Source organism: Spea bombifrons, chromosome 7 (genome assembly GCF_027358695.1).
Source record: "Spea bombifrons isolate aSpeBom1 chromosome 7, aSpeBom1.2.pri, whole genome shotgun sequence".
Lineage (NCBI taxonomy): Eukaryota > Metazoa > Chordata > Amphibia > Anura > Pelobatidae > Spea > Spea bombifrons.
This window is the reverse complement of record NC_071093.1, coordinates 46,461,882-46,487,835: the sequence shown is the minus strand read 5'-3', so window position 1 is coordinate 46,487,835 and position 25,954 is coordinate 46,461,882. Positions and strand designations below refer to the sequence as shown.

At 54.2% G+C, this 25,954-nt stretch overlaps 4 protein-coding genes across 11 annotated transcripts; 3 read left to right on the top strand and 1 right to left on the bottom strand.

Annotated features, from left to right (window-relative positions):
- Positions 1-177: 177 nt before the first annotated feature.
- LOC128501158 (zinc-binding protein A33-like) lies at positions 178-7,178 on the bottom strand. Of its 7 annotated transcripts, none has more exons than XM_053470536.1 (8): positions 7,098-7,178; positions 4,917-4,999; positions 2,973-3,354; positions 2,508-2,603; positions 2,140-2,373; positions 1,304-1,326; positions 1,092-1,222; positions 178-1,010 (listed from the first exon to the last, which is right to left on the bottom strand). In XM_053470536.1, the coding sequence occupies exons 1-8, from the start codon at positions 7,161-7,163 to the stop codon at positions 466-468; spliced, it is 1,560 nt and encodes a 519-aa protein (XP_053326511.1). In that variant the 5' UTR covers positions 7,164-7,178; the 3' UTR covers positions 178-465. The 7 variants fall into 7 exon arrangements, with proteins under 7 accessions (XP_053326511.1, XP_053326513.1, XP_053326512.1 ...); XM_053470538.1 differs by having other exon boundaries at positions 2,973-3,350; positions 7,096-7,171; XM_053470537.1 differs by lacking the exon at positions 7,098-7,178 and having other exon boundaries at positions 2,973-3,350; positions 4,917-5,054.
- A 157-nt stretch (positions 7,179-7,335) lies between these two features.
- MAPK7 (mitogen-activated protein kinase 7) lies at positions 7,336-13,692 on the top strand. 2 transcript variants are annotated; one of them, XM_053470511.1, is made up of 7 exons: positions 7,336-7,375; positions 7,942-8,164; positions 8,300-8,465; positions 9,384-10,570; positions 10,802-11,721; positions 12,665-12,792; positions 12,980-13,692. In XM_053470511.1, the coding sequence occupies exons 2-7, from the start codon at positions 7,948-7,950 to the stop codon at positions 13,131-13,133; spliced, it is 2,772 nt and encodes a 923-aa protein (XP_053326486.1). In that variant the 5' UTR covers positions 7,336-7,375; positions 7,942-7,947; the 3' UTR covers positions 13,134-13,692. The 2 variants fall into 2 exon arrangements, with proteins under 2 accessions (XP_053326486.1, XP_053326485.1); XM_053470510.1 differs by having other exon boundaries at positions 7,353-7,387.
- A 1,592-nt stretch (positions 13,693-15,284) lies between these two features.
- Positions 15,285-18,245, top strand: VKORC1 (vitamin K epoxide reductase complex subunit 1). Its single transcript, XM_053470605.1, has 3 exons — positions 15,285-15,534; positions 16,336-16,445; positions 17,663-18,245. The coding sequence occupies exons 1-3, from the start codon at positions 15,365-15,367 to the stop codon at positions 17,890-17,892; spliced, it is 510 nt and encodes a 169-aa protein (XP_053326580.1). The 5' UTR covers positions 15,285-15,364; the 3' UTR covers positions 17,893-18,245.
- An 858-nt stretch (positions 18,246-19,103) lies between these two features.
- LOC128501150 (guanylate-binding protein 1-like) lies at positions 19,104-24,719 on the top strand. Its single transcript, XM_053470526.1, has 11 exons — positions 19,104-19,161; positions 20,340-20,543; positions 20,619-20,746; positions 20,944-21,053; positions 21,528-21,715; positions 22,155-22,403; positions 22,660-22,940; positions 23,029-23,241; positions 23,530-23,632; positions 23,840-24,033; positions 24,279-24,719. Exons 2-11 carry the CDS (start codon positions 20,351-20,353, stop codon positions 24,537-24,539), a joined length of 1,920 nt encoding a protein of 639 aa, XP_053326501.1. The 5' UTR covers positions 19,104-19,161; positions 20,340-20,350; the 3' UTR covers positions 24,540-24,719.
- Positions 24,720-25,954: the final 1,235 nt, after the last annotated feature.

The window sequence follows — 25,954 nt, the reverse complement described above, 5'->3', positions numbered from 1 at the left end:
GAGGCTCTGCCACTTATCTACCGCCCTCTCAGTAAAGTAAAACTCCCTTCCGTTCCATCTCAGCCTCTGACCCTCTAGCGTTAGATTAGATTAGATTAGTTTTTCTCCTCCCCTCCGGACCCCGGCGCTATTTACATTACAACAAACGCGCGTCCAGAAACGTGGCTGCCGTCTGAATCCAGTTAAATGTTTATTGGAATAGTAGGTAAGATAATGGCCACGCCCACCCCCGCCCACTTAAAGAGACAGTGCCTTTGCAAGTAAAAGGGCCCCCTCCAAATAAAACGGACCCCCGCTGTTTTACCGGTGGGACGAGGAGAACGATGCGCGGGGGGGTATTGAAACAAAATCACTTTTTTTTTTTTTAAATTGCCCCTGACCAGTCCACGATCCACTGAACGGTGCAAGGCCATGGATTTGGGGGGCCGTAGTGCCTTAATGTTATCCTCTCCCCCCTCAAACACCTTAAGGGATGTGGTGCAGGACTTTCAAGGGGCCCCCGTTCTTCCCGGAGTCGTTGAGGCAGGGGCAGAAGTAGGGGTAGACGGTCTCGGTGAAGGAGGTCACGAAGGTGTAGATGTGGGACATGTCGTCGGCGTTGTAGAAGGACAGCAGGCCCCCTTCGTGGTCCAGCAGGATCCCCACCCTCTGGGGTTTGCTCCGCAGGGTGAGGGCCCGGTACGGCACGTCCAGAGCCTTGAACTCGTGTCCGTTCCTCAGCCACAGGATCCAGAAGCCGTTCTCCGGGGACAGGGTGATGCCGCCGCGCCTGTTCACCGACTCCTTGGCCACGCCGAGGTTCCACTTGGTCTTGTTTCCAACTTCCACGGCCCAGTAGTGGCGGCCGGAGGAGAAGCCCTCGGTGCCCAGGACGCAGCAGCAGTAGTCGAAGCGGCGCGGGTTCTCGGGCAGAGACTGCTTGGTGTCGCTGTATCTGACAGACGTGAGGTCATCGGACAGGATGAGGTTAAGGTGGGCGGTGCTGGGATCCATGATTATGTTGGGCAGGGCTGGAAGGACACGCGTGTCAACAACAGGGTGGTACAGACCACGTACCCCCCCCACACACACACGTGGACAGCCACCCTTACCTGGGCTGATGTAAGACTTCATATCTTTCCACGCCGTGTATTGAATCAGATCCTTCACGCCGCCGTACCCGAAATCTCTGGGAGCCACGACGTTCTGCGCTGGGAAGCCATCCCTGTATCCACTGTAGCATCTGAGAAAGGGGGACACGAAAGGGTAAAAGAGGCCGCCGCTCGGCGCAGGGAGACGTGATCGCCCCACGGCAGATACTTACATCTCCATACAAGACTTGATATCCTGGAAGAGAGAGAGAGAGGAGCGTTAGATCGGGCGGCCGTGCGGAGTTTGGCCCTCGCGGTACTCGCGGTGAGGGAGGAGACGGGGCCCCGCGGTACTCGCGGTGAGGGAGGAGACGGGGCCCCGCGGTACTCGCGGTGAGGGAGGAGACGGGGCCCCCCGCCGTGAGGGAGGAGACGGGGCCCCCGCCGTGAGGGAGGAGACGGGGGCCCCCGCCGTGAGGGAGGAGACGGGGGCCCCCGCCGTGAGGGAGGAGACGGGGGCCCCCGCCGTGAGGGAGGAGACGGGGGCCCCCGCCGTGAGGGAGGAGACGGGGGCCCGCGGTACTCGCGGTGAGGAAGGAGATGGGGCCCCGCGGTACTCGCGGTGAGAAAGGAGATGGGGTCCCCCGGTACTCACGGTGAGGAAGGAGACGGGGGCCCCGCGGTACTCGCGGTGAGGGAGGAGACGGGGTCCCCCGGTACTCACGGTGAGGGAGGAGACGGGGCCCCGCGGTACGAAAGGAGATGGGGTCCCCCGGTACTCACGGTGAGGAAGGAGACGGGGGCCCCGCGGTACTCGCGGTGAGGGAGGAGACGGGGGCCCCCGCCGTGAGGGAGGAGACGGGGGCCCCCGCCGTGAGGGAGGAGACGGGGGCCCCCGCCGTGAGGGAGGAGACGGGGGCCCGCGGTACTCGCGGTGAGGAAGGAGATGGGGCCCCGCGGTACTCGCGGTGAGAAAGGAGATGGGGTCCCCCGGTACTCGCGGTGAGGGAGGAGAAGGGGTCCCCCGGTACTCGCGGTGAGGGAGGAGATGGGGTCCCCCGGTACTCACGGTGAGGAAGGAGATGGGGTCCTGCTCGTAGAGCCGGGGCTGCGTGGTGCTGATGGTCTGCAGGATCCCCTGGCAGTTCTGCTTGATTTTGCTCAGACTCTCCTCCATCTCGGCCAGGATGAGGTCTCCCTCCTGCTGAAGCTCCCGCAGCAGCCGCTCCTCCCTCTCGCGCAGGAACTGGTGCAGCTTCTCAAACTCCACGCTGACCTGGTGCTTGGTGCTCAGCAGGTTGCCCTGAAGGTTACGAGAGAACAGGGTGATCACCGCCGGCCACGGACGCCCAGCAGCCGCGCTCGGACCGTGCCACGACCCGTACGATGCCGCTTGTCCTGCGCAGGTCGGCTCCTAGAGGTTTGGCCGTGACATACCCGGTGCTGCGCGATCATCTGTTCCTGCGCGCACTGCATCTGCTGCAGCTCTTTCAGGCGGGACTCCAGCGGAGCGATGGCGGAGATCAGCTCGTCCTACGGGGCAAAGAGAGAGACAGAGGCGTGAAGCTGCGCATGGACTCTGCCACGTACATCGAAACGAGCCACAGAAATAAGAAATGTGAAGTTACAGGACGGCTTCTGACACCTCAGAGGTCTCTCCTTCAGAAAGCCAGCCAGTCTGAGTACATTGGGCCTCTCCCCGGCACCGCGCCACTACTGGGCCTCTGCCCGGCACCGCGCCACCATACAACCGGTAATATCCCCCTGTCGGCCTCTACCTGGTCTCACGCCTCCATCCGACTCCCACCCGGAACGAAGCCTCATCTTCTACTTTGCCCCCTGTCCTTGTGTTACCCTTGGGGGCGGTACCTGCACCCACCGCGTGCCGCTTTGCGTTCTCACCTTGTAGCCTCCCACAGCCTCCTGTATGGGGACCAGCGCGTGCGCGGCGTGCTGCTCCGCCGACCCCGGGCATCGGGTGCACAGCATTCTGCCCTCCTGCGGGGAGTAGAACTGCAGCTTCTCTCCGTGTTCTGCGCACGCACCCCTCTGGACCCCGTCGGGGGGCTGCACTTGGGCCGGCCGGCACTTGGGGCAGGTGGGGTAGTTCTCCTGGCCTCTCCACGCCCTCTCCAAGCACCCCCTGCACAGGCAGTGACCACACGCCAGGGTGACCGGGTCCCGGGGCACATCACGGCACAGAGCGCAGCTCAGCGACGGCAGCAGGGGCAGAGGGGCTGGAGGACTGGACGCCATGGGGGGCAACTCGGACTGCCACACCTGTCTGGCCACAAAAAGTTCCGTCTCACCTTTTAGTGTCAATCACAGTCCCTCCCTGCGGTCTCCCGCCACTAAACAGTCTCTTTAAACGCGCAGTCTCTTACTAACATAGAAAGCTGTCTCTTTAAATCTGTTTCACCGCCTCAGTCTGTGAGCGCCCTCTCCTGGCTCTCTCCCTCACACTACACTCTCTGTGAGCGCCCCCTCCTGGCTCTCTCCCTCACACCGCAGTCTCTGCGAGCGCCCTCACACTCTCTCTCTGATTCCCTTGTCTATGCAGTGGGCTCCCCTGGCTGTCTCTTTTGCTCTTCTGCATCCATTACCCTGAGGGAGCAGTCTCTGTACTGTGTCTCTAATTTCGAGCTGTCTCTGTGGCACTCTGACCCCTGCCCTCCTCCTTGGCTGTCTCGCTCTCTCTCTCCACCCTGCCTCTCTCTCTCATGCGTCTGTCTGTCTCTCTCTAAGCTGCAGAGGGAGGGAGGAGGGCGGAGGACGGTGGGGAGGAGATAAAAAGAGGAGGGAGGCGGGGGGAGCAAAGAGAATGAGAGGGGGGAGAAGGGGAGGGGGTGCAGGAGGGAGGGGTAGTGGAAGGGAGGGGAAGAGAATGGAGGGGGAGGGTAAACAAGGGCAATGGAGGAGAAAAGGGAAAAATGCGGGTAGGGGGGAGGGGGCAAGTAAAAGCGCACTATATGATCCCACGTGCCCCTGCTTAACCCTTTATCTTCCAGGCGCCGTGACATGCAGGGCCCGGCTGCGGGTAAATCAGCTTTAAGGAGGGATCGGGGAGGGGGCATTAAGGTAGGAAGGGGCAGGAGACGAGAACAAAGGCATTAAATGACTCGGGGTAGAAGGGATCGGGTTATACCAACTGTAAGGGGGGGGGGTAGTGAGATGGAACAGGCTGGGGGGCAAGTTACTCGGAGGAGTTACACCACTTCCCAGTGTGATATTACCCCACAGGGTTAACAGAAAATGGGGCTCAGAGCACGTGTACAGGGGTAGAAAACACAATATACCCTACCACCTGGGGCAGAAACTGCCATCTACTGAATATAAACTACCACCTGGGGCAGAAACTGCCATCTACCGCATGTACCCTACCGCCTGGGGCAGAAACTGCCATCTACTGAATATAAACTACCACCAGGGGCAGAAACTGCCATCTACCGCATGTACCCTACCGCCTGGGGCAGAAACTGCCATCTGCTGCATGTACCCTACCACCTGGGGCAGAAACTGCCATCTACCGCATGTACCCTACCACCTGGGGCAGAAACTGCCATCTACTGAATATAAACTACCACCTGGGGCAGAAACTGCCATCTACCGCATGTACCCTACCGCCTGGGGCAGAAACTGCCATCTGCTGCATGTACCCTACCACCTGGGGCAGAAACTGCCATCTACCGCATGTACCCTACCACCTGGGGCAGATGCTATCACCTAGTGTCAATGATGTCATTGCGCATTCTTTACCCCATTGGTTGGTGTCGGTACTGTGCTGCCCCCTCCCCTGCCAAATACCCCTCCTTCACCCGAACCACCCTCCAGTCATCAGTCACTTACCCCTCCATATCGATCAGTTCTTGAAAGGGGCGCTGAAACTGTTGTGTATCGGCTTCCTGATACCCCGGGGGCCGGGGCAGTACCTACAAGCACACAGGACAAAGTGTAAGAGACCCTCGGCATCCCGCACATATTCCATAGGGGCAGCCCCTATACGCAGGCACCCCATACTCATTCCTATAGGAGCAATACATACAGCACCCCACCCTATACTGAGAAATGGGAGGGGTTATAGGGCAGGTTTTATGGAGCAATAGGAGGAGTGATATGGAGTAATAGGAGGGGTATAAGGAGTAATAGGAGGGGTATACGGAGTAATAGGAGGGGTATACAGAGCAATAGGAGGGGTATACAGAGTAATAGGTGTTATAGGGAGGGGTATAAGGAGTAATAGGGGTTATAGGGAGGAGTATACAGAGTAATAGGAGGGGTATACGGAGTAATAGGAGGGGTATACAGAGCAATAGGAGGGGTATACAGAGTAATAGGTGTTATAGGGAGGGATATAAGGAGTAATAGGGGTTATAGGGAGGAGTATACAGAGTAATAGTGGTTATAGGGAGGGGTAATAGGAGGGGTATACAGAGTAATAGGAGGGGTATACGGAGTAATAGGAGGGGTATACGGAGTAATAGGTGTTATAGGGAGGGGTATAAGGAGTAATAGGGGTTATAGGGAGGAGTATACAGAGTAATAGGAGGGGTATACGGAGTAATAGGAGGGGTATACAGAGTAATAGGTGTTATAGGGAGGGGTATAAGGAGTAATAGGGGTTATAGGGAGGAGTATACAGAGTAATAGTGGTTATAGGGAGGGGTAATAGGAGGGGTTATTGGTGTTACACAGGGCAGGATTGGTTAGATGTGAACTTGGCCTGTATGATAATGAGATAGGGATACACAGTAACAACACGGTAACGGAATCACACAGATAGACACGCTAACAGCGCGTTGCGTGACACAGACAGACATATTAACAGCTCGTTCTATGACACGGACAGACACGCTAACAGCTCATTCCGTGACACAGACACATGTAACACTGCCTCTGCCGGGACAGGTTTGGAGGGGCTAATTTACTGCGGTCTGATTGGCCTATTAGGGGCAGCCCTCCCCAGAGGAGGGCGGAACCTGTGATCTGATGTCATATGTGAGGGCTCCATGTGATGAACACCAAGAGGAGCCATTCTGTCTAACGACATCATCACTATTATTAATTATTAGAAATAATAACAGAAATAGATTGTAAGCTCCTGTGCGCAGGGCCGTCCTCACCTGTTGTTCAGTTAGTCAATTTGTTATGTTACATACTACTTGTTATGTCCTGTCTACCCATTGTACAGCGCTACGGAATTTGACGGCGCTATATAAAACAATAAATACTAATATTAACAAATAATAAATAATCATAAATAATAATAAGTTGCCACGGTAACAAGGATAGTCAGGCTGTGTCCTTTATTCACAAAATGGCAAACGCGTGACACCACACACAATGACACACACCGCAGCACACACAAACGTGGATACACACACAGTCACCGATACACACGCAGTCACCGACACACACGCAGTCACCGACACACACGCAGCGATACACACGCAGTCACCGACACACACACACACGCAGCGATACACACGCAGTCACCGACACACACACACACGCAGTGATACACACGCAGTCACCGACACACACGCAGCGATACACACAGTCACCGACACACGCAGCAATACACACACGGTCACCGACACACACACAGCAATACACACAGTCACCGATACACACGCAGTCACCGACACACACGCAGCGATACACACGCAGTCACCGACACACACGCAGCGATACACACGCAGTCACCGACACACACGCAGCGATACACACACACAGCAATACACACAGTCACCGACACACACGCAGCGATACACACACGCAGCGATACACACACAGTCACCGACACACACGCAGCGATACACACACAGTCACTGGCACACACGCAGCGATAGACAGTGAGTGAGTGAGTGACAGACAGTAAGTGAGTGAGTGACAGACAGTGAGTGAGTGAGTGACAGACAGACAGACAGACAGTGAGTGAGTGAGTGACAGACAGTAAGTGAGTGAGTGACAGACAGTGAGTGAGTGACAGACAGACAGACAGTGAGTGAGTGACAGACAGACACACACAGAGCTTGTCCTCCCCAGTGAGTGAAGCCGGCTCTCGTTAGCATTCCATTCCTGTGTGGCAATCATGGGGTTAATGGGCCGGGCCGCACGTTGCGGGGTCGGTACCGCCCACTGAGCCACGCCCACCCCCGGTTTGATTGGCGAATTTTGCCGCCATTTAACTTTTCCCCTCCTATGTGTGCTCCGATTGGATTAGTTGCATTGGCTTCCCTGACGAAAAAGGCCACGCCCACTCATCGCCTCCGTGCCGCCGAACATCCGGGGATCCCCAGCTGCGGGTCAGCCGCCTGGTAACCGCTCTTAAAGGGGACGCTGCGCTCCACTTCCGGGTCAAGGGTTACACCCAGCTATGGGAGGGTTAAACCCAGCTATGGCAGGGTGGGACATATGGCAGCCCAGGTCATGGCTAGGATCCAGCTACCTGGTCATTGGCTCACCTGTGCTTAAGCAGCGAGGGTGGGGATACTCCCCCATAAGCTGGGGCAGATACTAGCCCAGGGTATTTACAAACCCTGCCTGGCTCCTCTGGGGTATTTCAGACCTACCCATATCCCTTCTGCCTTGCTACCCCTAACTAGGACATTACCCCAAACCAGCCCAACACCCAGGGTCTGTCTCTCCTGCTGCCCCACCCCTGCATGGTGCCTATCTGCCCTGCCCTGGGGTATATTAACACACCTGGGGTCTGCCTGACCTGTTACCTGTTCCGGGTTTAGAACATACGTGTGATTTTGCTCAGCCCCCACCCATGCATCTCATAAACCTAACTGGGGCAAAAACATGTTAATTAGTAACCTATAAGGCGGGTAACAGTCGGCAGCCGGTCACCCGGATCTCGTTGTAGGAAGCCATGGCGGAGCCGAGAAAGCCGTCGGGTGAAGAGGAGGCGCCGGCTGGCACCAAGCTAGAACCCCCTCGCTGCTCCTCCACCGCGGCCAAGAACCTCGCCATCCTCAAAGAGCGATCCTTCGACGTCAACTTCGAGGTGGGCGACGAGTACGAGATCATCGAAACCATTGGCACCGGAGCGTACGGCGTGGTGTCGTCGGCTCGGCGGAAAGGCACCGGTGAGACATGTCTGCCCCCCCCCGTGTATCTGCCCCCCCCCCGTGTATCTGCCCCCCCCGGGTATCTGCCCCCCCCCGTGTATCTGCCCCTGGAGAGACTCCAATGAATGTTAACGGCCGTTCCGATATTCCCAGGGCAAAGGGTCGCCATTAAGAAGATCCCCAATGCCTTCGACGTCGTGACGAACGCCAAGCGCACCCTGCGGGAGCTGAAGATCCTCAAACACTTCAAACACGACAACGTCATCGCCATCAAAGACATCCTGAAGCCGTCGCTGCCCTTCGCGGACTTTAAATCCGTGTAAGTCTCCGGCCGACGGCCTCGGCGGCTCGTTCAGCGGGCGGCGGGTTTCCGGGGGGAGCTTTAATCGCGTGACTCCGCTGTGCGTTGTCGTTGCTTTGTGTGGGAGCTTTCTGTGTCCTGTGTAGGGGGAATATGGAGATATTATTTGTAGGCACGATGAAAAGCTGTCCGCGGTAGGCGTCCAGCACATAAGGGGAAGCAAATTAACGTTGCGCTCGCTGTCTCGAGCACTTCCTGCGACTGCAGATGCTTCTACAATTCAGCTGAAATTAGTCATTATTGGTAAACTTTGGGCCTTTTCCGAGTATTATTGGAGGTGAGACACGAGTCCAGGGGACCCTTTTATTAGACCGCTGCCTCGTGTGAAGGTGCGCTCTCTTGTCAGACCGCTGCCTCGTATGAAGGTGCGCTCTCCTGTCAGACCGCTGCCTCGTATGAAGGTGCGCTCTCCTGTCAGACCGCTGCCTCGTATGAAGGTGTGCTCTCCTGTCAGACCGCTGCCTCGTATGAAGGTGCGCTCTCCTGTCAGACCGCTGCCTCGTATGAAGGTGCGCTCTCCTGTCAGACCGCTGCCTCGTATGAAGGTGCGCTCTCCTGTCAGACCGCTGCCTCGTATGAAGGTGCGCTCTCCTGTCAGACCACTGCCTCGTATGAAGGTGCGCTCTCCTGTCAGACCACTGCCTCGTATGAAGGTGCGCTCTCTTGTCAGACCGCTGCCTCGTATGAAGGTGCGCTCTCCTGTCAGACCGCTGCCTCATATGAAGGTGCGCTCTCTTGTCAGACCGCTGCCTCGTATGAAGGTGCGCTCTCTTGTCAGACCGCTGCCTCGTATGAAGGTGCGCTCTCTTGTCAGACCGCTGCCTCGTATGAAGGTGCGCTCTCTTGTCAGACCGCTGCTCTCTTCTTCCTTCGCAGGTACGTGGTGTTGGACCTCATGGAGAGCGACTTGCACCAGATCATCCACTCGTCGCAGCCGCTCACGCTGGAGCACGCCCGTTACTTTCTGTACCAGCTCCTGCGCGGACTGAAGTACATCCACTCTGCCAACGTCCTTCACCGAGACCTCAAACCCAGCAACCTTCTTATCAACGAGAACTGCGAGCTGAAGATTGGGGACTTTGGGATGGCGCGGGGACTCTGCACCAAGCCTGACGAGTACAAGTACTTCATGACGGAGTACGTGGCCACCCGCTGGTACCGCGCCCCGGAGCTCATGCTGTCGCTCCACGAGTACACGCAGGCCATCGACATGTGGTCCGTCGGCTGCATCTTTGCTGAGATGTTGGGGCGACGGCAGCTGTTTCCTGGGAAGAACTACATTCATCAGCTGCAGCTTATCATGACCGTGCTGGGTACCCCTTCGAGTCAGGTGATCCGGGCCATCGGGGCGGAGAGAGTCAGGGCTTACATCCAGAGTCTGCCGTCTCGCCAGCCAGTGCCTTGGAGCAGTCTCTTCCCGCAGGGAGACCGCAAGGCCTTGGATCTTCTGTCCAAAATGCTACGCTTCGACCCGCGGGAACGAATCTCTGTGCGAGAAGCCCTTCGCCATCCTTTCCTGTCCAAGTACCACGACCCGGACGACGAGCCGGAATGCGTGCCGGCCTTTGACTTTGGTTTCGATAAGTTGGTTCTCACCAAGGAGCAGATCAAGGAAGCCATTGTGGCCGAAATAGACGGTTTTCACCGCAGGAGAGAGGGTATCCGACGGCAGATCAGCTTTAAACCTGCGCTGACGCCAGCCGTGGAAGGGCCGGTAGGTGAAGGGGTTATCCGGCAAGATGACTTCCAGTCGCCACCGCTCCCACCTCCTCCTCATGCGCTGGATGTGGATATGCCTAGTGCCAACTCTGCCAGGGAAAGAGCAGATTTCCCGATGGATTCTCCAAGGGTTCAACTCAAGCCGGAGACCATTGATTTGACCTCGCCGGTGGAAAGCGCCGAGCCCGAGCCACAGCCAGGAAACCAGGAGGTCAAGGAGGAGGCACCAGTGGTCAAGGTGGATCCAGAGCCTGTGCCAAAGAGGGAAGGAGCTATATCGGATGATACCAAGGCGGCCCTGAAGGCTGCCCTAATGAAGTCCGCTCTGCGGAACAAGTGCAAAGGTAAGCGAGTGAGGACGATGCTCTAGAGGTGTCTCATAGCGAGAGAGAGAAGGAGGTGAGGGAGAGGAGACTCGAGAAAGGCATGTACGCTGGACAAGTGGTCCACGGCTCTAAATGCCCTTTAAATGACACGGTGTGGACATTTTTTGGGGTGACTTTGGGTCCCGGGTTAGGTCCTCGTTGAATCATCTTTAATGATCGCTTGTTTGCTTCCCGCTCTCTTCCTCGCAGATGCACCGAGTTCTGTCCCTGAGGCTCCTGACATGAAGAAGCCGATAACTGCCCAGGAGCGCCAGCGAGAGCGCGAGGAGAAGCGCAGGAGACGCCAGGAGCGCGCCAGGGAGAGGGAAAAGAAGCAGAAAGAGAAGGAGCGCCGGGAGGTAAAGAAGTCGGAGGGTTTTGGGGGTCTGGTGCTCAGCGAGAACGACAAGAACCTGCTGGAGAGATGGACTCGGATGATTGACCAGACGCAGCAGCAGCCGCTCCCTCCTCCTGTCAATCAAAAACACGCGCCATGCCCGGTGCAAGCTGCCGACGTCTGCCAGGTACCCCGGCCGCTTGCCCAGCCGGTCTACGGAGTGGCCAACATCAACCCGCTTTCTGAGGTTGGGGGCAGGCAGAACGGGACAATCCCCACCCCCGCAGTGGGACCCGGCATACAGTTCATGCCCACGTGCTTGAACCCCAGCCTGGTGCATTACGTCCCTCCAGCATCTGCAGGATTCCAGATCACTCCAATGGTGCTGGCCCCCCACGTGAAGCCCACGGCGATAGCTGCCCAGCTGCCTGCCGACGTCAAGTTTATTGGCGGGGGGCATGTCTTGCAAAGTAATTTTCCTGTCCCTCCGAGGATCGACCCAGCCTGGGCCAGATGCTCGCAAGACGCCTGGCGCGCCCCGGACGTGGGCAGCAGCAGCAGCAAGAGAGAAGCTTTGGCTGTGGACCCTTCGCTTTTCCTCCGCAACCCCTCCAGCCTGGAACAAGAAGCACCTGGACCGGCGTATCCCAGCGGGGCAAACGGACCACCTCAGGAGGAACGCAAGACCTGCAGCGTGACCCCACTCCGACCGTCTGCATTCACCGCTGCCGACCCCTCCGACTCCACGTCTCCAGACATCAATCAGGTTACGCAGCAGCTCTCCAAGTCCCAGGTTAGTGCGGTGGGTGCGGCGATGGAGGGCAGTCGCGCGTGTGTGTATATGTATGTATGTATGTATGTATGTATGTGTGTGTGTATGTATGTATGTGTGTGTGTATATATACGTGTGTATATATATATATATATATATATATATGTGTGTGTGTGTGTGTGTATGTGTGTGTATATATACGTGTGTGTATATATATATATATATATATATATATATATATGTGTGTGTGTGTGTGTGTATATATACCGTATTGGCTCGAATATAGGCCGCACTTTTTTCCCCCACTTTAAGTCTTTAAAGTGGGGGTGCAGCCTGTATTCGGGGTCTAGGACATGCAGTCCCGGGCGCCGGGCAGGCAGCGGGGTTAGGATACAGATCCCCCGCAGCGGTGCAGGGGACCTGCATCCTACTCCCCGATACGCTCAGACAGCCTCCCCTGCCAGCACTTCCCACCGGGGGGGGGGGGGTTCGCCGGCACGGGAGGTTGTCTAAGCGCATTGTGCGGACCGTCCACACGATACGTTTTACCTCTGCCCCCCCCCCGGACTTACCGGAGCAGACTCCCGGGTGTCTTGTGGGGCCGGCGGGGGACATCTACGCAATACGCGTATACAACTTCCGGTGCCGGCACGGGGGGGGGGGGCAGAGGAGGACAGTGGTAGCATATCTCGGGGGGGGGGACAGAGTGGCAGCATGTTTTTTTGGTGCTTTTTTAAAGAAAAAAACTTTTTCTTTAAAAAAGCACCAAACTTTTAGGGTGCGGCCTATATACGGGCCAATACGGTGTGTATATATATATATATATCTCTATCCTTCCTCCTATGAGCGAGACGCGGGTTGTGTATATATATATATATCTCTCTATCCTTCCTCCTATGAGCGAGACGCGGGTTGGCGGGTCTCGTGATCATTCGGGTTCTGAGTCATCTCGTGATTTTTCCAGGTGGAGGACCTTCTCCCGCCCGTCTTCTCCGTCACCCCCAAAGGCAGCGGAGCTGGTTACGGAGTGGGCTTCGACCTCGAGGAATTCCTGAACCAGTCCTTTGAAATGGCGGCCGAGACCCGCGAGAGGTACGCAGCGGCCCCTGGCAGAGGCCGGGGGTCACTCCTTGTCCCGTTGCCAAGATGAAGCTCGGTTTAATGTTGCCCGCTCCTGGTCAGTGTGAGCTTTCCGTGTTGCCGCCTGACATTGTGCTGCCGGTCAGAAATGGCCTTCTGCGTGGCTCCGTGTAAAAGCGGTTTCTCTTTTGCTCCGCAGCCTGGTGGACTCCGCTCCTCTCTCGGCTTCGCTGTTGGCAGATTGGCTGGAGGTTCACCGGATGAACCCGGCGGACATGGCTTCTCTGCAGGAGGACCTGCAGCTGGGGTCTCCCATGATCCTGTCTGACATCCCCGATTTGCAGGACACCTGAAGGGTCTCGCCAAGCACAGCCACGGACCTCTTGGCCGGACGCCTCCTCGCTGTGGCCGGGACGGCTCGCCCGCCTCGGGGCAGATATGTGAAATGTAGACATTTATGTATGCATGCGCTGTAAGACACGGACCCCGGATGTCAGCTCTGCATCCCGTAGACGTGGTTACGTGGGCTCCCAGCCTTCAGGTTAATGTGGCCAGGGCCGTCCCGTGACTGCGTGTAAAATATTCCGTATCCGCTATCAAGGACTTGCATGCTCTGCAGATACAGCGGCTTCCAGCTCCGCGTCTGTACTGTGCCATCCGTGCTCTGTGCGTGCTGCACGCTCACAATCCTCTTGGCGTGTTCTGCCGCTCCCGGACGGGCGCTTGGCGTGTTCTGCCGCTCCTGGCCGGGTGCTTGGCGTGTTCTGCCCCTCCTGTCTGTGGCGTTGCATCCTATGCGCTCTTTGAACATGCCAGTTCTCTCTGCGTTTTTATTGCGTGTTCTGCCTGCAGGGGGCAGCACTGGGGGCCAAACGGTGCAATTTTGTATTCCAATAAATAAAATTCTATTTATTTACGGTGTGCGGAGTAACCTGTGGCGGGGGAGGGGGTTTGTGCTGAGTAGCGGTGGGGGGGGCGGCCGTCCGTCCGTGGCCAAAACCACAAGAGCTGCAGCAATACACAGAAATCCTTAAAATGGACAAAACATTAGGATTCCTACCTGATCTGGCCGGAGCCACGTGCCTCCCCCGCCACCAGCCCCCCAAAAAGCTGATACCGGGGTCGCGTTCACATGTTACACGCTAATATGAATCCTGATACTGGGGTCGCGTTCATATGTTACACGCTAATATGAATCCTGATACCGGGGTCGCGTTCACATGTTACACGCTAATATGAATCCTGATACCGGGGTAGTGTACACATGTTACACACTAATATGAATCCTGATACCGGGGGTCGCGTTCACATGTTACACGCTAATATGAATCCTGATACCGGGGTCGCGTTCACATGTTACACGCTAATATGAATCCTGATACCGGGGTCGCGTTCACATGTTACACACTAATATGAATCCTGATACCGGGGGTCGCGTTCACATGTTACACGCTAATATGAATCCTGATACCGGGGTCGCGTTCACATGTTACACGCTAATATGAATCCTGATACCGGGGTCGTGTTCACATGTTACACGCTAATATGAATCCTGATACCGGGGTCGCGTTCACATGTTACACGCTAATATGAATCCTGATACCGGGGTAGTGTACACATGTTACACACTAATATGAATCCTGATACCGGGGGTCGCGTTCACATGTTACACGCTAATATGAATCCTGATACCGGGGTCGCGTTCACATGTTACACGCTAATATGAATCCTGATACCGGGGTCGCGTTCACATGTTACACACTAATATGAATCCTGATACCGGGGGTCGCGTTCACATGTTACACGCTAATATGAATCCTGATACCGGGGTCGCGTTCACATGTTACACGCTAATATGAATCCTGATACCGGGGTCGTGTTCACATGTTACACGCTAATATGAATCCTGATACCGGGGTCGCGTTCACATGTTACACGCTAATATGAATCCTGATACCGGGGTCGCGTTCACATGTTACACACTAATATGAATCTTGATAGCGGGGACCACATGTTACATACTAGTAAGAAGCCTGATACTGGGGGCCACGTTCACGTGTTACACGCCAATATAACACCTGATACCGGGGGCCACGTTCACGTGTTACACGCCAATATAACACCTGATACCGGGGGCCGTGTTCACGTGTTCCATGCCAATATATCACCCGATACCGGGGGCCACGTTCACGTGTTCCATGCCAATATATCACCTGATACCGGGGGGCCATGTTCATTGTGGGAACGCCCTATGGGGGGACGTCCTCAGCGCACAATGTATGGGGCGCTGGGATTAGCGTGGTGTAGTTAGTTACAGGCGATCAGGACAGCAGGGTAATTACCCCACTGCCTACCGCAGATACCCCCTCTTCCGGATACCCCCACCAGTGTTAATGAGTTTTGCCCCATGCAGGGTGTGCTTTGAGGCTTTATTTCTGGCCACGTGGCCAGCCTCAGCACCAGATCCGAATAAAACTACAGCTCCCAGCAGCCTCCGCGCGCAGGCCCCGCCCCGTAAGCCAATGGGCCGGCGGCAGGACAGCGACGGACAGCAGTCTCCGGTGGGTGCCGACGTGTGCTTCTGATGGCTGGTCCGGGCTGGGGGGTCGCCGCTCGGCTGCTGTTGTGCACGGTGGGCATCGCTCTGTCGGTGTACGCTTACCATGTGGAGACCTCTAAGGAGAGGGACGCCGGCTACACGGCGCTGTGCGACATCAACCCCTCCATCAGCTGCTCCAAGGTCTTCACATCCAGGTGAGCCGGCTGAGCACGGGTTAAAGCGGGTGCTGGCACCGAATGGGTTAACGAGAAACCTTAAATTCTAAGTAGACGGAATCTAACACTACAGGGTCAGAGATGGGATGGAAGAAACTCTTACTTTACAGAGAGGGGGGTAGATAAGTGGAACAGCCTCCCAGCAGAAGTGGTAGAGGGTAATACAGTGAGGGGATTAAACATGCACGGGATAGACATACGGGTCCTGAATCTAAGACGACACCAACTGCCGATAAAGGTTCTTTAGAGGCTAGATGAGGGCCGCTGGGGGCCGATCTGCCTGTGGGTTCAGGGACCCTCCGCTGCACCCAAACCACATTTTGTGGGTCTCCTTTGCCAAACACAGCATGGCGTGTGGGGTGCCCTGTTACCCCGATAAGTCCTGGGGAGGCCCCCTGCTGCCCCCCAATACCCCTGAATAACCCCCCACAATAACTGCCGGTGTGTTCCCAGTGAGTTGCTGGTCAGTGGTTGGCCTGGTTACTGGGGTCGTGGGGGGTCATAGATTGGAGAGTTGGCAGAGTCTGATTGGCCAGCTGTTGGGGAGGGGCTGTGCACTGGGGGGGGTAGAAACTGGTTGTGGCCCCCGGGCTAATGCCAGATATTGCTGTTCAGTTATTGTCATTCGGCTGTCAGAAACCTCCCGTCTCTCTCGGGGGGCCGGCTGAGGGTGCTGTGCGGCCCCCGCTGGCTTCAGTTAATATTGTTTGCTCTGGAGGGTTTCCCACCGGACTTTGCCCCCCTTCCCTGCATTGATTGGACGCCTCTGCTTTGTTTCAGGTGGGGCCGCGGCTTTGGATTGGTGGAGAAGCTCCTGGGGCCCCAGAGTTTGATGAATCAGCCGAACAGCGTGTTTGGGATCCTGTTTTATGTCCTGCAGATCGTGTTGGGTAAGAAGCCAGGGGCGCGACATTTAAAATCCTGATGCACACCGTCCCGTAGAGTGTCCGTGGGCTGACTGCACGTGTATCGGGTGAGTGCGTCCCATAGAATGTCCGTGGGCTGACTGCGCTTGGATCGGGTGAGAGCGTCCCATAGAGCGTTCGTGGGCTGACTGCGCGTGGATCGGGTGAGAGCGTCCCATAGAGCGTTCGTGGGCTGACTGCGCTTGGATCGGGTGAGAGCGTCCCATAGAGCGTCCGTGGGCTGACTGCGCGTGTATCGGGTGAGAGTGTCCCGTAGAGTGTCCGTGCGCTTACTGCGCGTGTATCGGGTGAGAGCGTCCCATAGAATGTCCGTGCGCTTACTGCGCGTGTATCGGGTGAGAGCGTCCCATAGAATGTCCGTGGGCTGACTGCGGGTGTATCGGGTCAGAGCGTCCCATAGTGTGTCCATGCTCTGTTCACGCGTGTATCGGGTGAGTGTCCCATAGAATGTCCGTGGGCTGACTGCACGTGGTTCGGGTGAGAGCGTCCCATAGAGTGTCCGTGCTCTGTTCACGCATGTATCGGGTGAGAGTGTCCCATAGAATGTCCGTGGGCTGACTGCGCGTGTATTGGGTCAGAGCGTCCCATAGTGTCCGTGCTCTGTTCACGCGTGTATCGGGTGAGAGTGTCCCATAGAATGTCCGTGGGCTGACTGCGCGTGTATCGGGTCAGAGCGTCCCATAGTGTGTCCGTGCTCTGTTCACGCGTGTATCGGGTGAGTGTCCCATAGAATGTCCGTGGGCTGACTGTGCGTGGATCGGGTGAGAGCGTCCCATAGAGTGTCCGCACGTGTATCGGGTGAGTGCGTCCCATAGAGTGTCCGTGCGCTGTCCGCGCGTGTATCGGGTGAGAGTGTCCCATAGAGTGTCCGTGCATGTATCGGATGAGTGCGTCCCGTAGAGTGTCCGTGGGCTGACTGCGCGTGTATTGGGTGAGTGCGTCCCATAGAGTGTCCGTGCGCTGTCCGCGCGTGTATCGGGTGAGTGCGTCCCGTAGAGTGTCCGTGGGCTGACTGCGCGTGGATCGGGTGAGAGACTCCCGGCCCCCATAGAGCGCTGAGCGGGTGGCACTTCGGGCACCAGCGGAAGCCCTTCCTGTTTCCTGGCTTTGGCCGGAGTGCATGCTGGGAGATGTGGCCGCCGGTGATGCGCGCAGCCCTCTAATCTCTCTCTTTCCGTTAGGATTCTCGTCGTCGGTGGCTGCGGCCGTCACGCTGCTGGTGACCTCGTTGGTGTCCATCGCCGGCTCCCTCTATCTCGCCTACATCCTGTTCTACGTGTTGGAGGATTTCTGCGTGATCTGCGTCACCACGTATGTCCTGAACGCCGCTCTCCTCCTGCTCAACGGCAAGCGCCTCGCCGGCCTCGGACCGGGGCCCCGGAGGCCCAAAAGCAAGCGCAAGAGGAATTAGGCGTCGGGCGGGGGCCCCGTTCTCCCGGCACGGATTGGTTAATAATGGCGTCCCGCGGCGTCTCATTGGCTCTCGGCAGAAACAGGAAATCCGGGAAATCTTTTATTTTAAATATTTTTTTACTTTTGGGGTCATTTCGAGGGAAACGAGCGGCTTTTAGAATTATTTAATGAGCTGCCGCGGTCTCTTTACGAGACGGGAGATGCAGAGCGCATGTCTCGGTACCCAGCCGGCCCCCGGGGGCCTCTCTCTCTGCTTTTGGTTGATGCTGCTTTCTGGGTTATTCCATTTTTATGTCGTTTTTCTGAAAATGTCTCTTTTGATACTTTTATTAAAATCGCCTTTTCCACGAAGTCTCGGCGAGCGTCTCTGCGTTTCACTTCTTATTCCACCAATGAAGATCCCCCCCCCCATTCACATAAAAGCCCCCGGCCCCCGTGCACGATGTACAGCGAGGGGCATTTGTGCCCCTTTACAGATCTTTGGTGGAACCTCACCTAGAGTAGTGGGTACAGTGCTGGAGATCCCATCCCCTTCCCCAGAGCGGGGGAACGGTTCATGGCATAAAAACAATCAGGAGAGACGGAGGGGTCTCAATACGTCCGGGTGGGGGGAGGGAGAAGAGATGGGGTGGGGCGGTGAAGTAAAAGGGGGAGAGAAAAGAAAGATGGAGGGTGGGAGAGAGATATTTAAATACATAACGGGGTCTACCAAAGGACAGGAGAAAAGTTACAACAAGAGACCGGATTCTAACACTAGAGGATTGGAGGCCGAATGTGGTAGATAAGTGGAACAGCCTCCCAGCACAGGTGGTAGAGGGTAATACAGTGAGAAGATTAAACATGCGCGGGATAGACATACGGCGCAACGACTGATTAAGGTTTGAGTCGTTACAGAGGGGGGCCGGTGGGGGCCGATCAGCCAGCAGGTTGTGGGTTTCAGAGTTATAAGAATCGGTGATAATCGAGCCGCCGAAGTTCATTTTATTTACAGCGCGGGGCCGCGGTTTCTATAAACGCTGAGAAACGGGACAGTGCGGCTCCACTAATGGGTTAAAAAGCGAGTGCTTGGCCCCCGCCGGCCGGCTGCGGATTCTTTTACTTTTAGTTTCTTTTTGAGTCGCTTCAGTAATCGCTTTTAGAGGCTGGGCCGGCTCTGTCCTCACACTCACGGTTACCCCGGAGCTACGGAGCGGGGCTAAAGAGCGGGGCTACGGAGCGGAGCTACAGAGCGGAGCACGCCAACGGGTGACGGGACTTTACTACACGGGTGAGAACCTCAGGAAATCCCCGCTTTAACCCTTCACGTCTTCTCTGCACTTTCAATATTCCGCTTCTCTTTTTCTTTGCGCCCCCCCCCCGGGCAGAGTCGCTGCCGTGTTTTCTGTATTTTTATGTCGCTTCTTGTCACCCCCCCCAAAAATAAACAAATTTAAAAAAATAGAGGCTTAGACAGAATTTAAGGAAATGTTACTTTACTGAGAGGGTGGTAGATAAGTGGATCAGCCTTCCAGCAGGGGTGGTAAAGGGAAATACAGTGAGGGAACGGTTCACTGGATAAAAATGATCAGGAAAGGGATCTCGATGTGTTCAGCTTGGGACAGAGAAAAGAGACGATGAGGGGAAGAGAAATGGGGGAGGGGAGAGGAGAGAGAGGCTGGGACGGAGTCATAAATACATACATTACTGAGAGGGTGGTAGATAAGAGGAACAGCCTCCCTGCAGAAGTGGTAGCGGGAGGGAATGTCAGTATGTGTGTGTTAGCATTGATGTGTATGTATAAGTGTGTAAGCATGTATTAGTGTGAGTATGCGTGTGTTAGTGTGAGTATGTGTGTGTAAGTGTGATTGTGTAAATATGTGTAGCAGGGCAGAACGATGGGCCGCCTGGCTGTACATGTGGCCCCCGGGGGCCAGCCCTCCCCTCTGTTCTATGTAGGTAAAGCATTAATTGATAAATCTCAGCAGGTCAGGCATTTGGTTCTTGCCTCTAATTATTAACCTTATTTGCATGCGCCTACCCAGAATCCCGTGTGGTTGTGGCAGCACCATGAGATTTCTGAGGGATAAACAGGCCTTCTGGCCGCTGGGGGCTGTGGATGAGCGTTTAATAATAATTAATAATAATAATTAATAATAATGCTTCTACTACCCCTTAAATTTAAGTGGAAGGGTTTCCATCACCTTTACCCGCCATAACTTATGTGATGGTTCTTTCCTCTGAAAGTCACACCATGTAAAATAAACACATAATCATTTCCCGTTTCCATGGCAACAGTCAGTGCCTCCCTTTGTGTCACATGACAATCAAGTGTTCCCGGCAAAAATAGTGATAAGGCAAATGAATGGTACGTGTCTTGGAAAGGTTTGGGCGAATAATACCCCCGATGCTTTAATACCAGCTGGGGAGGAACAAGTGGACTCTGATCCTGGAGCTATTTATTTGCAGCCGAGATAAGAATGGACTCCAGCATCAGAATGAAGGCTCCTTTGTGTCTGATTGAAAACAGTCCGGAGGAGAAGCTCCGCGTGAATCCCGACGCCCTGAAGATCCTGTCCGCCATCACCCAGCCCGTGGTGGTGGTGGCAATCGTCGGCTTGTACCGGACGGGGAAGTCCTATCTCATGAACAAGTTGGTGGGCGTCCAGAATGGTGAGAGGGTCGTATGCCGGTCTCTTTAGGGGTAGTTACCGGGATGTCTGTGAATTTGATATTTTCCGTCCGCAGGGTTTGCTCTGGGTAACACCGTCCAGTCTATGACCAAAGGCATCTGGATGTGGTGCATCCCGCACCCCACTAAAAAAGACCACACGCTGGTTCTGCTGGACACGGAAGGTCTTGGAGATGTGGAGAAGGTGAGTCGGGGGACCTCTAGGACAGTGATTGTTGCCTCGACTCCCCAAAACCCCTTGTGGGATTTTTTATTCTTCTGAAGCTCTTGTGAGTAACTGTCTGGAACAGACCACCTCAGACCTCAGAGTCCTGCACCGGTCATTAGACCTAGCTAGTAACAGGCAGAGGATGAATGGTTTTTTTTAATGTTATCTTGTAGGGCGACTCAAAGAATGACATCCAGATCTTCAGCCTGGCCGTACTCCTCAGCAGCACCTTGGTCTATAACAGCCTCGGGACCATTAACCAGGACGCTATAGAAAAGCTGCAGTATCCTTTGACCCATCGAACAGTTTGTAATAAAAACCCTCTGGGGTATTTTGCCCAGAGCTCTGAGAGATTAGAGACACCAAGAACAGAGTTGGGTCAAAATGGCCTTTGGTTCTCACTCATCGTTAAAGTAATTAACCACAAAGCTAGAAGGGGTTAATCCAGTGAGAGAATCTAAGCCTCTAGTTAGTAGGAAGACTCGATAGGACCAACGGCTCTTATCTGCCGGCACTTTCTAAGTTTCTTGGAGCCCCAGGAGATCCCTCAGCCCTTTATATATTGGAATTTTTGATCTAGAATGAAAGGATTTTCCGCGAGTCATTAGAATTCTTATAAAAACAAAAGGTTGTAAAAAGAAAAGTCCACCAAGTTCCACCGCACTGGTCCAGAAAACCACAATTTCCAAACGTGGAATGGATTTCCAGTCATTCAGCTCTGCAGTCCCTGCCTCGTTTCCTTAGTCTTCATCCCCAGATTTGTTAAGCAAATTACCGAATTAATCAAAGTGAAGTCCGAAGAGAACGACGACGAGGAGGCCGAGTTATCCAGACACTTTCCCACCTTTATCTGGGCCGTGAGGGACTTTAGCTTGAAGCTGGAATTAGAAGGAGAAGCCATCACCGAGGACGAGTACCTGGAGAACGCCCTAAAACCGAAGTACCGTAAGTCAGCTACAGGCCTTGTCCCACGTGTCACGAGCCCCCACTGTATTAGCCAAGGGGACCTCAGACATGTTTTACCCAAGTGGCCTCCAGGACCATCCATCTTACAGCCATGTTTGATGTGGAGACAGTCAGGGATCTTGGACGGCTGGCAGGCTGGTGGCCTCACCCATTGTCAGATGCGACCGATCCATGCGACGGGGCCACAAGCTCCACCTACAATAACTTTTCCAGAAGTAGAATTAGAATGTAAAAAAAAATAAAAAATTAAGCTCAATTAAATTATCAAACAATTAACGTGATTAACAGTTGAGGGACGTGGAGCTGCCCCGCACAAATTACGCTAGAGGTTCCTTCACCAGAAAATCCCAAATGCTGAACGATAAAATGAAATATTATTAATCAGATCTGGTTTTTTTTTTTCTTCTTCTCACAAAAGCTGAAAAGACCCTTAAGATTCAAGACATGAATCAGCGCAAGAATTGCCTGCGCATGTATTTCAGAGCTCGGAAGTGCTTTACTTTTGAACGCCCTTCGGCCGAGGTCTCTGTCCTCCAGAACATGGAGACCGTGACGGACAAGCAGCTGAACCCTCGCTTTGTGCGTCAGTCTGAGGCGTTCTGTAGATATATATATAATGAGGCTGGAGTGAAATGTTTGGATGAAATCCACCCAATCACAGGAAAATGTAAGTGTCGCACGAAGCCGCCAATATCAAACCTCTTTCCACCTCTTACAAATAGTAGAGGGCGTAGAGGTCGTCCTTTCTAGTGCCCAAATCATTTATTGTGTTATGTCCCAACATCCTTAGTGGTCATTGTGGATGGGATTGGAATGTTGTATCCAAATGTAATTCATAAAACAACAAATGTTCATGGAGGGGTAGGGGTGGGGGTGGGGGTTGTTTATCCATCGTTATGGAGACTAAATCGTTTCATTTTTAGATCTGGGTTCATTGGCGAAAACCTACACTGAAACCATAAATTCTTCAAACATGGTGTGCATGGAGAACGCGGTGATGAGCGTGTCCGAGATAGAAAACAAGGCAGCCGTGAAGGAAGCCGCGCAGCACTACGAGGACAAGATCAAGGAGAGAGTGGACTTTCCAACCGAGACCATGGAGACGTTTATGGAGCTGAGCGGGCAATGCGAGAAGGAAGCTCTGCAGATGTTTATGAAGAAGTCCTTCAAGGACAAGGACCAACTGTTTCAGAAAGAACTCGCAGTGAGTTTCGGATATTATCCAAAATAGGAGTGGTTATATAGGTTATTTTTTTCTGTAAAACAAATGTTTTGTGCGTTTTTCCTACCAGGAGATTCTACAAGAGAAGAAAAAGGAATTTCTGAAGACGAACGAGGCCGAGTCTCGTAACCGCTGCGAGGCTCTGATTAAGAAGCTCGCAGGAGACTTCGAGAAAGCTTTGGAACAAGGAACGTACACGGTGCCCGGGGGCCACCAGACATTCGCCGATGAAATGAAACGAATTGAAGACGAGTACAACAAAGAGCCGAACAAAGGCGTCCAGGTGAAGTGATTCGGCAGAGAGAGGGTTATGTGGGTTCAAAGGGGTATCAGTGTTGGAATATCTGAAGATTTCAGTGAAAAAAAAAAAATCTAAAACCACCAAAACCGGACGCCTCTGTCCCACTAGTTTTAGGATATGGACTCTTCTTCTAACGTTCCTCCTCCTTTGACATAAATAACCCTCATGATGCCTGTTGTAGTCTTCCGCTGGTAGTCAGAGGCACTTGGTGGGTCCTCGGGTAATAAGCGTGAAGTAGAATATATTTATATTTTACATTTTTTTTTACAGGAAAAACAAGTTCTTCAGGAATACCTCAAATCCAAGGAAGTGATCGGAGTCACAATCCTGCAAAGTGACAACGTCTTGACGGAGAAGGAGAAAGAGCTGGAAGGTCAGCAACCCGTTCGTTTCTCAAACCTCATAGAATGTCCCATCCCGAACCATTAACCTCCAGTCGGCCTCGTATGAACCCAGAGCCTCTCAAACAAAAACGATACATAAATAAAGGGAATTAGCAGTTTCTGCAATAAGAAAACAATAACAAGGTGACATCATCTCTGTAGATATTTTATTGACATTGCCCCCTCTTGTCCGTCAGCTGAGAAAACCAAGATGAAAGCCGAGGACATGGAAAGGAAGGTGAAGGAGGAGATGGAGTCTCAGGTGAAGCAGAAGAATGAGGCCGAAATTAGGACAATACATGAGAATCTGCAACAGCTGATGGAGAAGATGGAGAAGGAGAGTATGCTGAGGAAGATGCAGCTGGAACGCATCATCTCGGAGAAGAGCAGGGTAAGCATAACTTGTAGCTCCACCAGGTACCGGGGATGGCACAGGGGCGATGGCACGGCGCCTACACCTGGAGACGACCTGGGGAAGTGTAACTGTAGCCATATTAAGGGGTAAATACAGGAGTTAAGATGTAAGAGTAGGACGGGGGACTGGGAAGTGAATATGGTGACTACTGGCAGCTCGTCCCATCCCACCAAAGTTCCCCGTATCCCACCCAACAGCACTGATTGATTCTCCCCGCGCAGGAACAGAATCAGTACATGAATCAGAGCCTGACCAGACACGCCGACATGTACCAAGCTCAGATCGACGATCTGCTGGAAGAGAAGAGCAGACTGCAGGGCCCGTCCTGGTACACCCCCATCGTGGACACCCTGAAGAGAGTGGCCGCAGAAATTATCCCGGGGGCCCTGCAGGTCGGTGGAGAATTTCTCTCCCAAATGGTGAGTGGTTATTCCGAAAAACTCAGCAAAACAAACGTGAAAGAAACCTCCAAGAAAAAGTGAAAAAGTGAAAATGATCAGCGCCGGTCCCCTTAGAACCCCCAAGAACACGGATCCCAGACTGCGCATGTACTAAGCGTGAGTCACAAAATGAGCAACCGGCTGATCGTCTTACCCGACCCCAGCGACCAAACCGGGGAAAATGACAACTGTAACTTACAATAAATAAAAGGAAGCCCTTGAGGTTTGGTTGTTTTACTTCATGATAAAAGACAAAAATACAGAGGGAGAGAAAAGCGAGAGAGGACATAGATGGGGGAAGAAGGGAGAGAGGGAACCGGAGAGAGACGGGAGAGAGGAGACGGGGAGAGAGGAGACGGGGAGAGAGTAGACGGGGAGAGAGGAGACGGGGAGAGAGGAGATGGGGAGAGAGGAGATGGGGAGAGAGGAGACGGGGAGAGAGGAGACGGGAGAGAGGAGACGGGGAGAGAGGAGACGGGGAGAGAGGAGATGGGAAAGAGCCTTCTAGGAATCAAGGGGGTTAATCAATGGAGCCATTAATGCCCTAGTCAGCCAATTGCCCCTTAAATAGTTTCTGTCTCCGAGTCTCCTCACAAAATCATCATGGGGCAAAAGACTCCAGTCCTGATCTCCAGCCGGGTAACAAGAAGTAGATGGCCCTGTTTGTTTCTTCTAGGCCTAGATTTGGGGGACATCTGGGGGTACATGGAATGGTCATCGGCCTGGGGCACAGAGCATCCCATTATTGTACCCCATGGAAGGGTATTTATTGGAGGACGGACTGACATTCCATATTACACGCTTTACACGCTTAGAACGTCATGAGGTCCCTTTAAATCCTGTGCATTCAATAAACACATACATGTGGCCAGACACACACGATGGGGGGGGCTTGGGAAGGTGTAGCCCCCATTCTTCCACCTACGGCTCCTCTGCATCCTATGTGCACAGCACACTGTTCACTGAGGCGTGTAGCATGTTTAGAACACTGGCACAGTCCGTGTGAAATTCTAGCGCCGGGTGATCGGGACAAGATGTGGCCCAACTCGAGACCAACGCAGTAACTCACACAACAGCTGGAAGCAGAGTGGATACAGGGATCCGGCTCCCATCACAGCTCCAGGTCTCCTACCGTTAAGCTACCCGCCGTATCCCATATTTTGGCCGTTTTGGGCGATTTCAGGCATCACCAGGTCCTGCTCCGGCTCTCCGGATCCTGTAACTCCCGACCCCATTACTTTATTACAGGGACGGTTACTGAAATTCCCCAACCGCGCAGATTCCGTCTGGATTGTGAAATTCTATGTAATATTATTTTGGATCAGGTTCCTGGCCCGGGATTAATCTGGCCCGGGACGCGCTCCGGACCCCCGGGGACTTAATTAACTGGTAACGACATCGCCGACAAGACGAGCTTTGAGGAGATTTTGCAAAAAACAGACACCAGAGAAATAATA

Bases quoted from the DNA above. Each gene is read 5' to 3' on its own strand.
- LOC128501158 (XM_053470536.1), bottom strand. From the start codon at position 7,163: ATGATTGCCACACAGGAATGGAATGCTAACGAGAGCCGGCTTCACTCA. The intron at 5,000-7,097 runs GTGTGTGTCTGT...GTGTGCTTGTAG, and splicing joins CACTGGGGAGGACAAGCTCT to GTACTGCCCCGGCCCCCGGG. The intron at 3,355-4,916 runs GTAAGTGACTGA...TTTTGTGGCCAG, and splicing joins GAACTGATCGATATGGAGGG to ACAGGTGTGGCAGTCCGAGT.
- MAPK7 (XM_053470511.1), top strand. From the start codon at position 7,948: ATGGCGGAGCCGAGAAAGCCGTCGGGTGAAGAGGAGGCGCCGGCTGGC. The intron at 8,165-8,299 runs GTGAGACATGTC...CGATATTCCCAG, and splicing joins GGCTCGGCGGAAAGGCACCG to GGCAAAGGGTCGCCATTAAG. The intron at 10,571-10,801 runs GTAAGCGAGTGA...TCTTCCTCGCAG, and splicing joins TCTGCGGAACAAGTGCAAAG to ATGCACCGAGTTCTGTCCCT.
- VKORC1 (XM_053470605.1), top strand. From the start codon at position 15,365: ATGGCTGGTCCGGGCTGGGGGGTCGCCGCTCGGCTGCTGTTGTGCACG. The intron at 15,535-16,335 runs GTGAGCCGGCTG...GCTTTGTTTCAG, and splicing joins TCCAAGGTCTTCACATCCAG to GTGGGGCCGCGGCTTTGGAT. The intron at 16,446-17,662 runs GTAAGAAGCCAG...TCTTTCCGTTAG, and splicing joins TGTCCTGCAGATCGTGTTGG to GATTCTCGTCGTCGGTGGCT.
- LOC128501150 (XM_053470526.1), top strand. From the start codon at position 20,351: ATGGACTCCAGCATCAGAATGAAGGCTCCTTTGTGTCTGATTGAAAAC. The intron at 20,544-20,618 runs GTGAGAGGGTCG...TTCCGTCCGCAG, and splicing joins GTTGGTGGGCGTCCAGAATG to GGTTTGCTCTGGGTAACACC. The intron at 21,716-22,154 runs GTAAGTCAGCTA...TTCTCACAAAAG, and splicing joins CGCCCTAAAACCGAAGTACC to CTGAAAAGACCCTTAAGATT.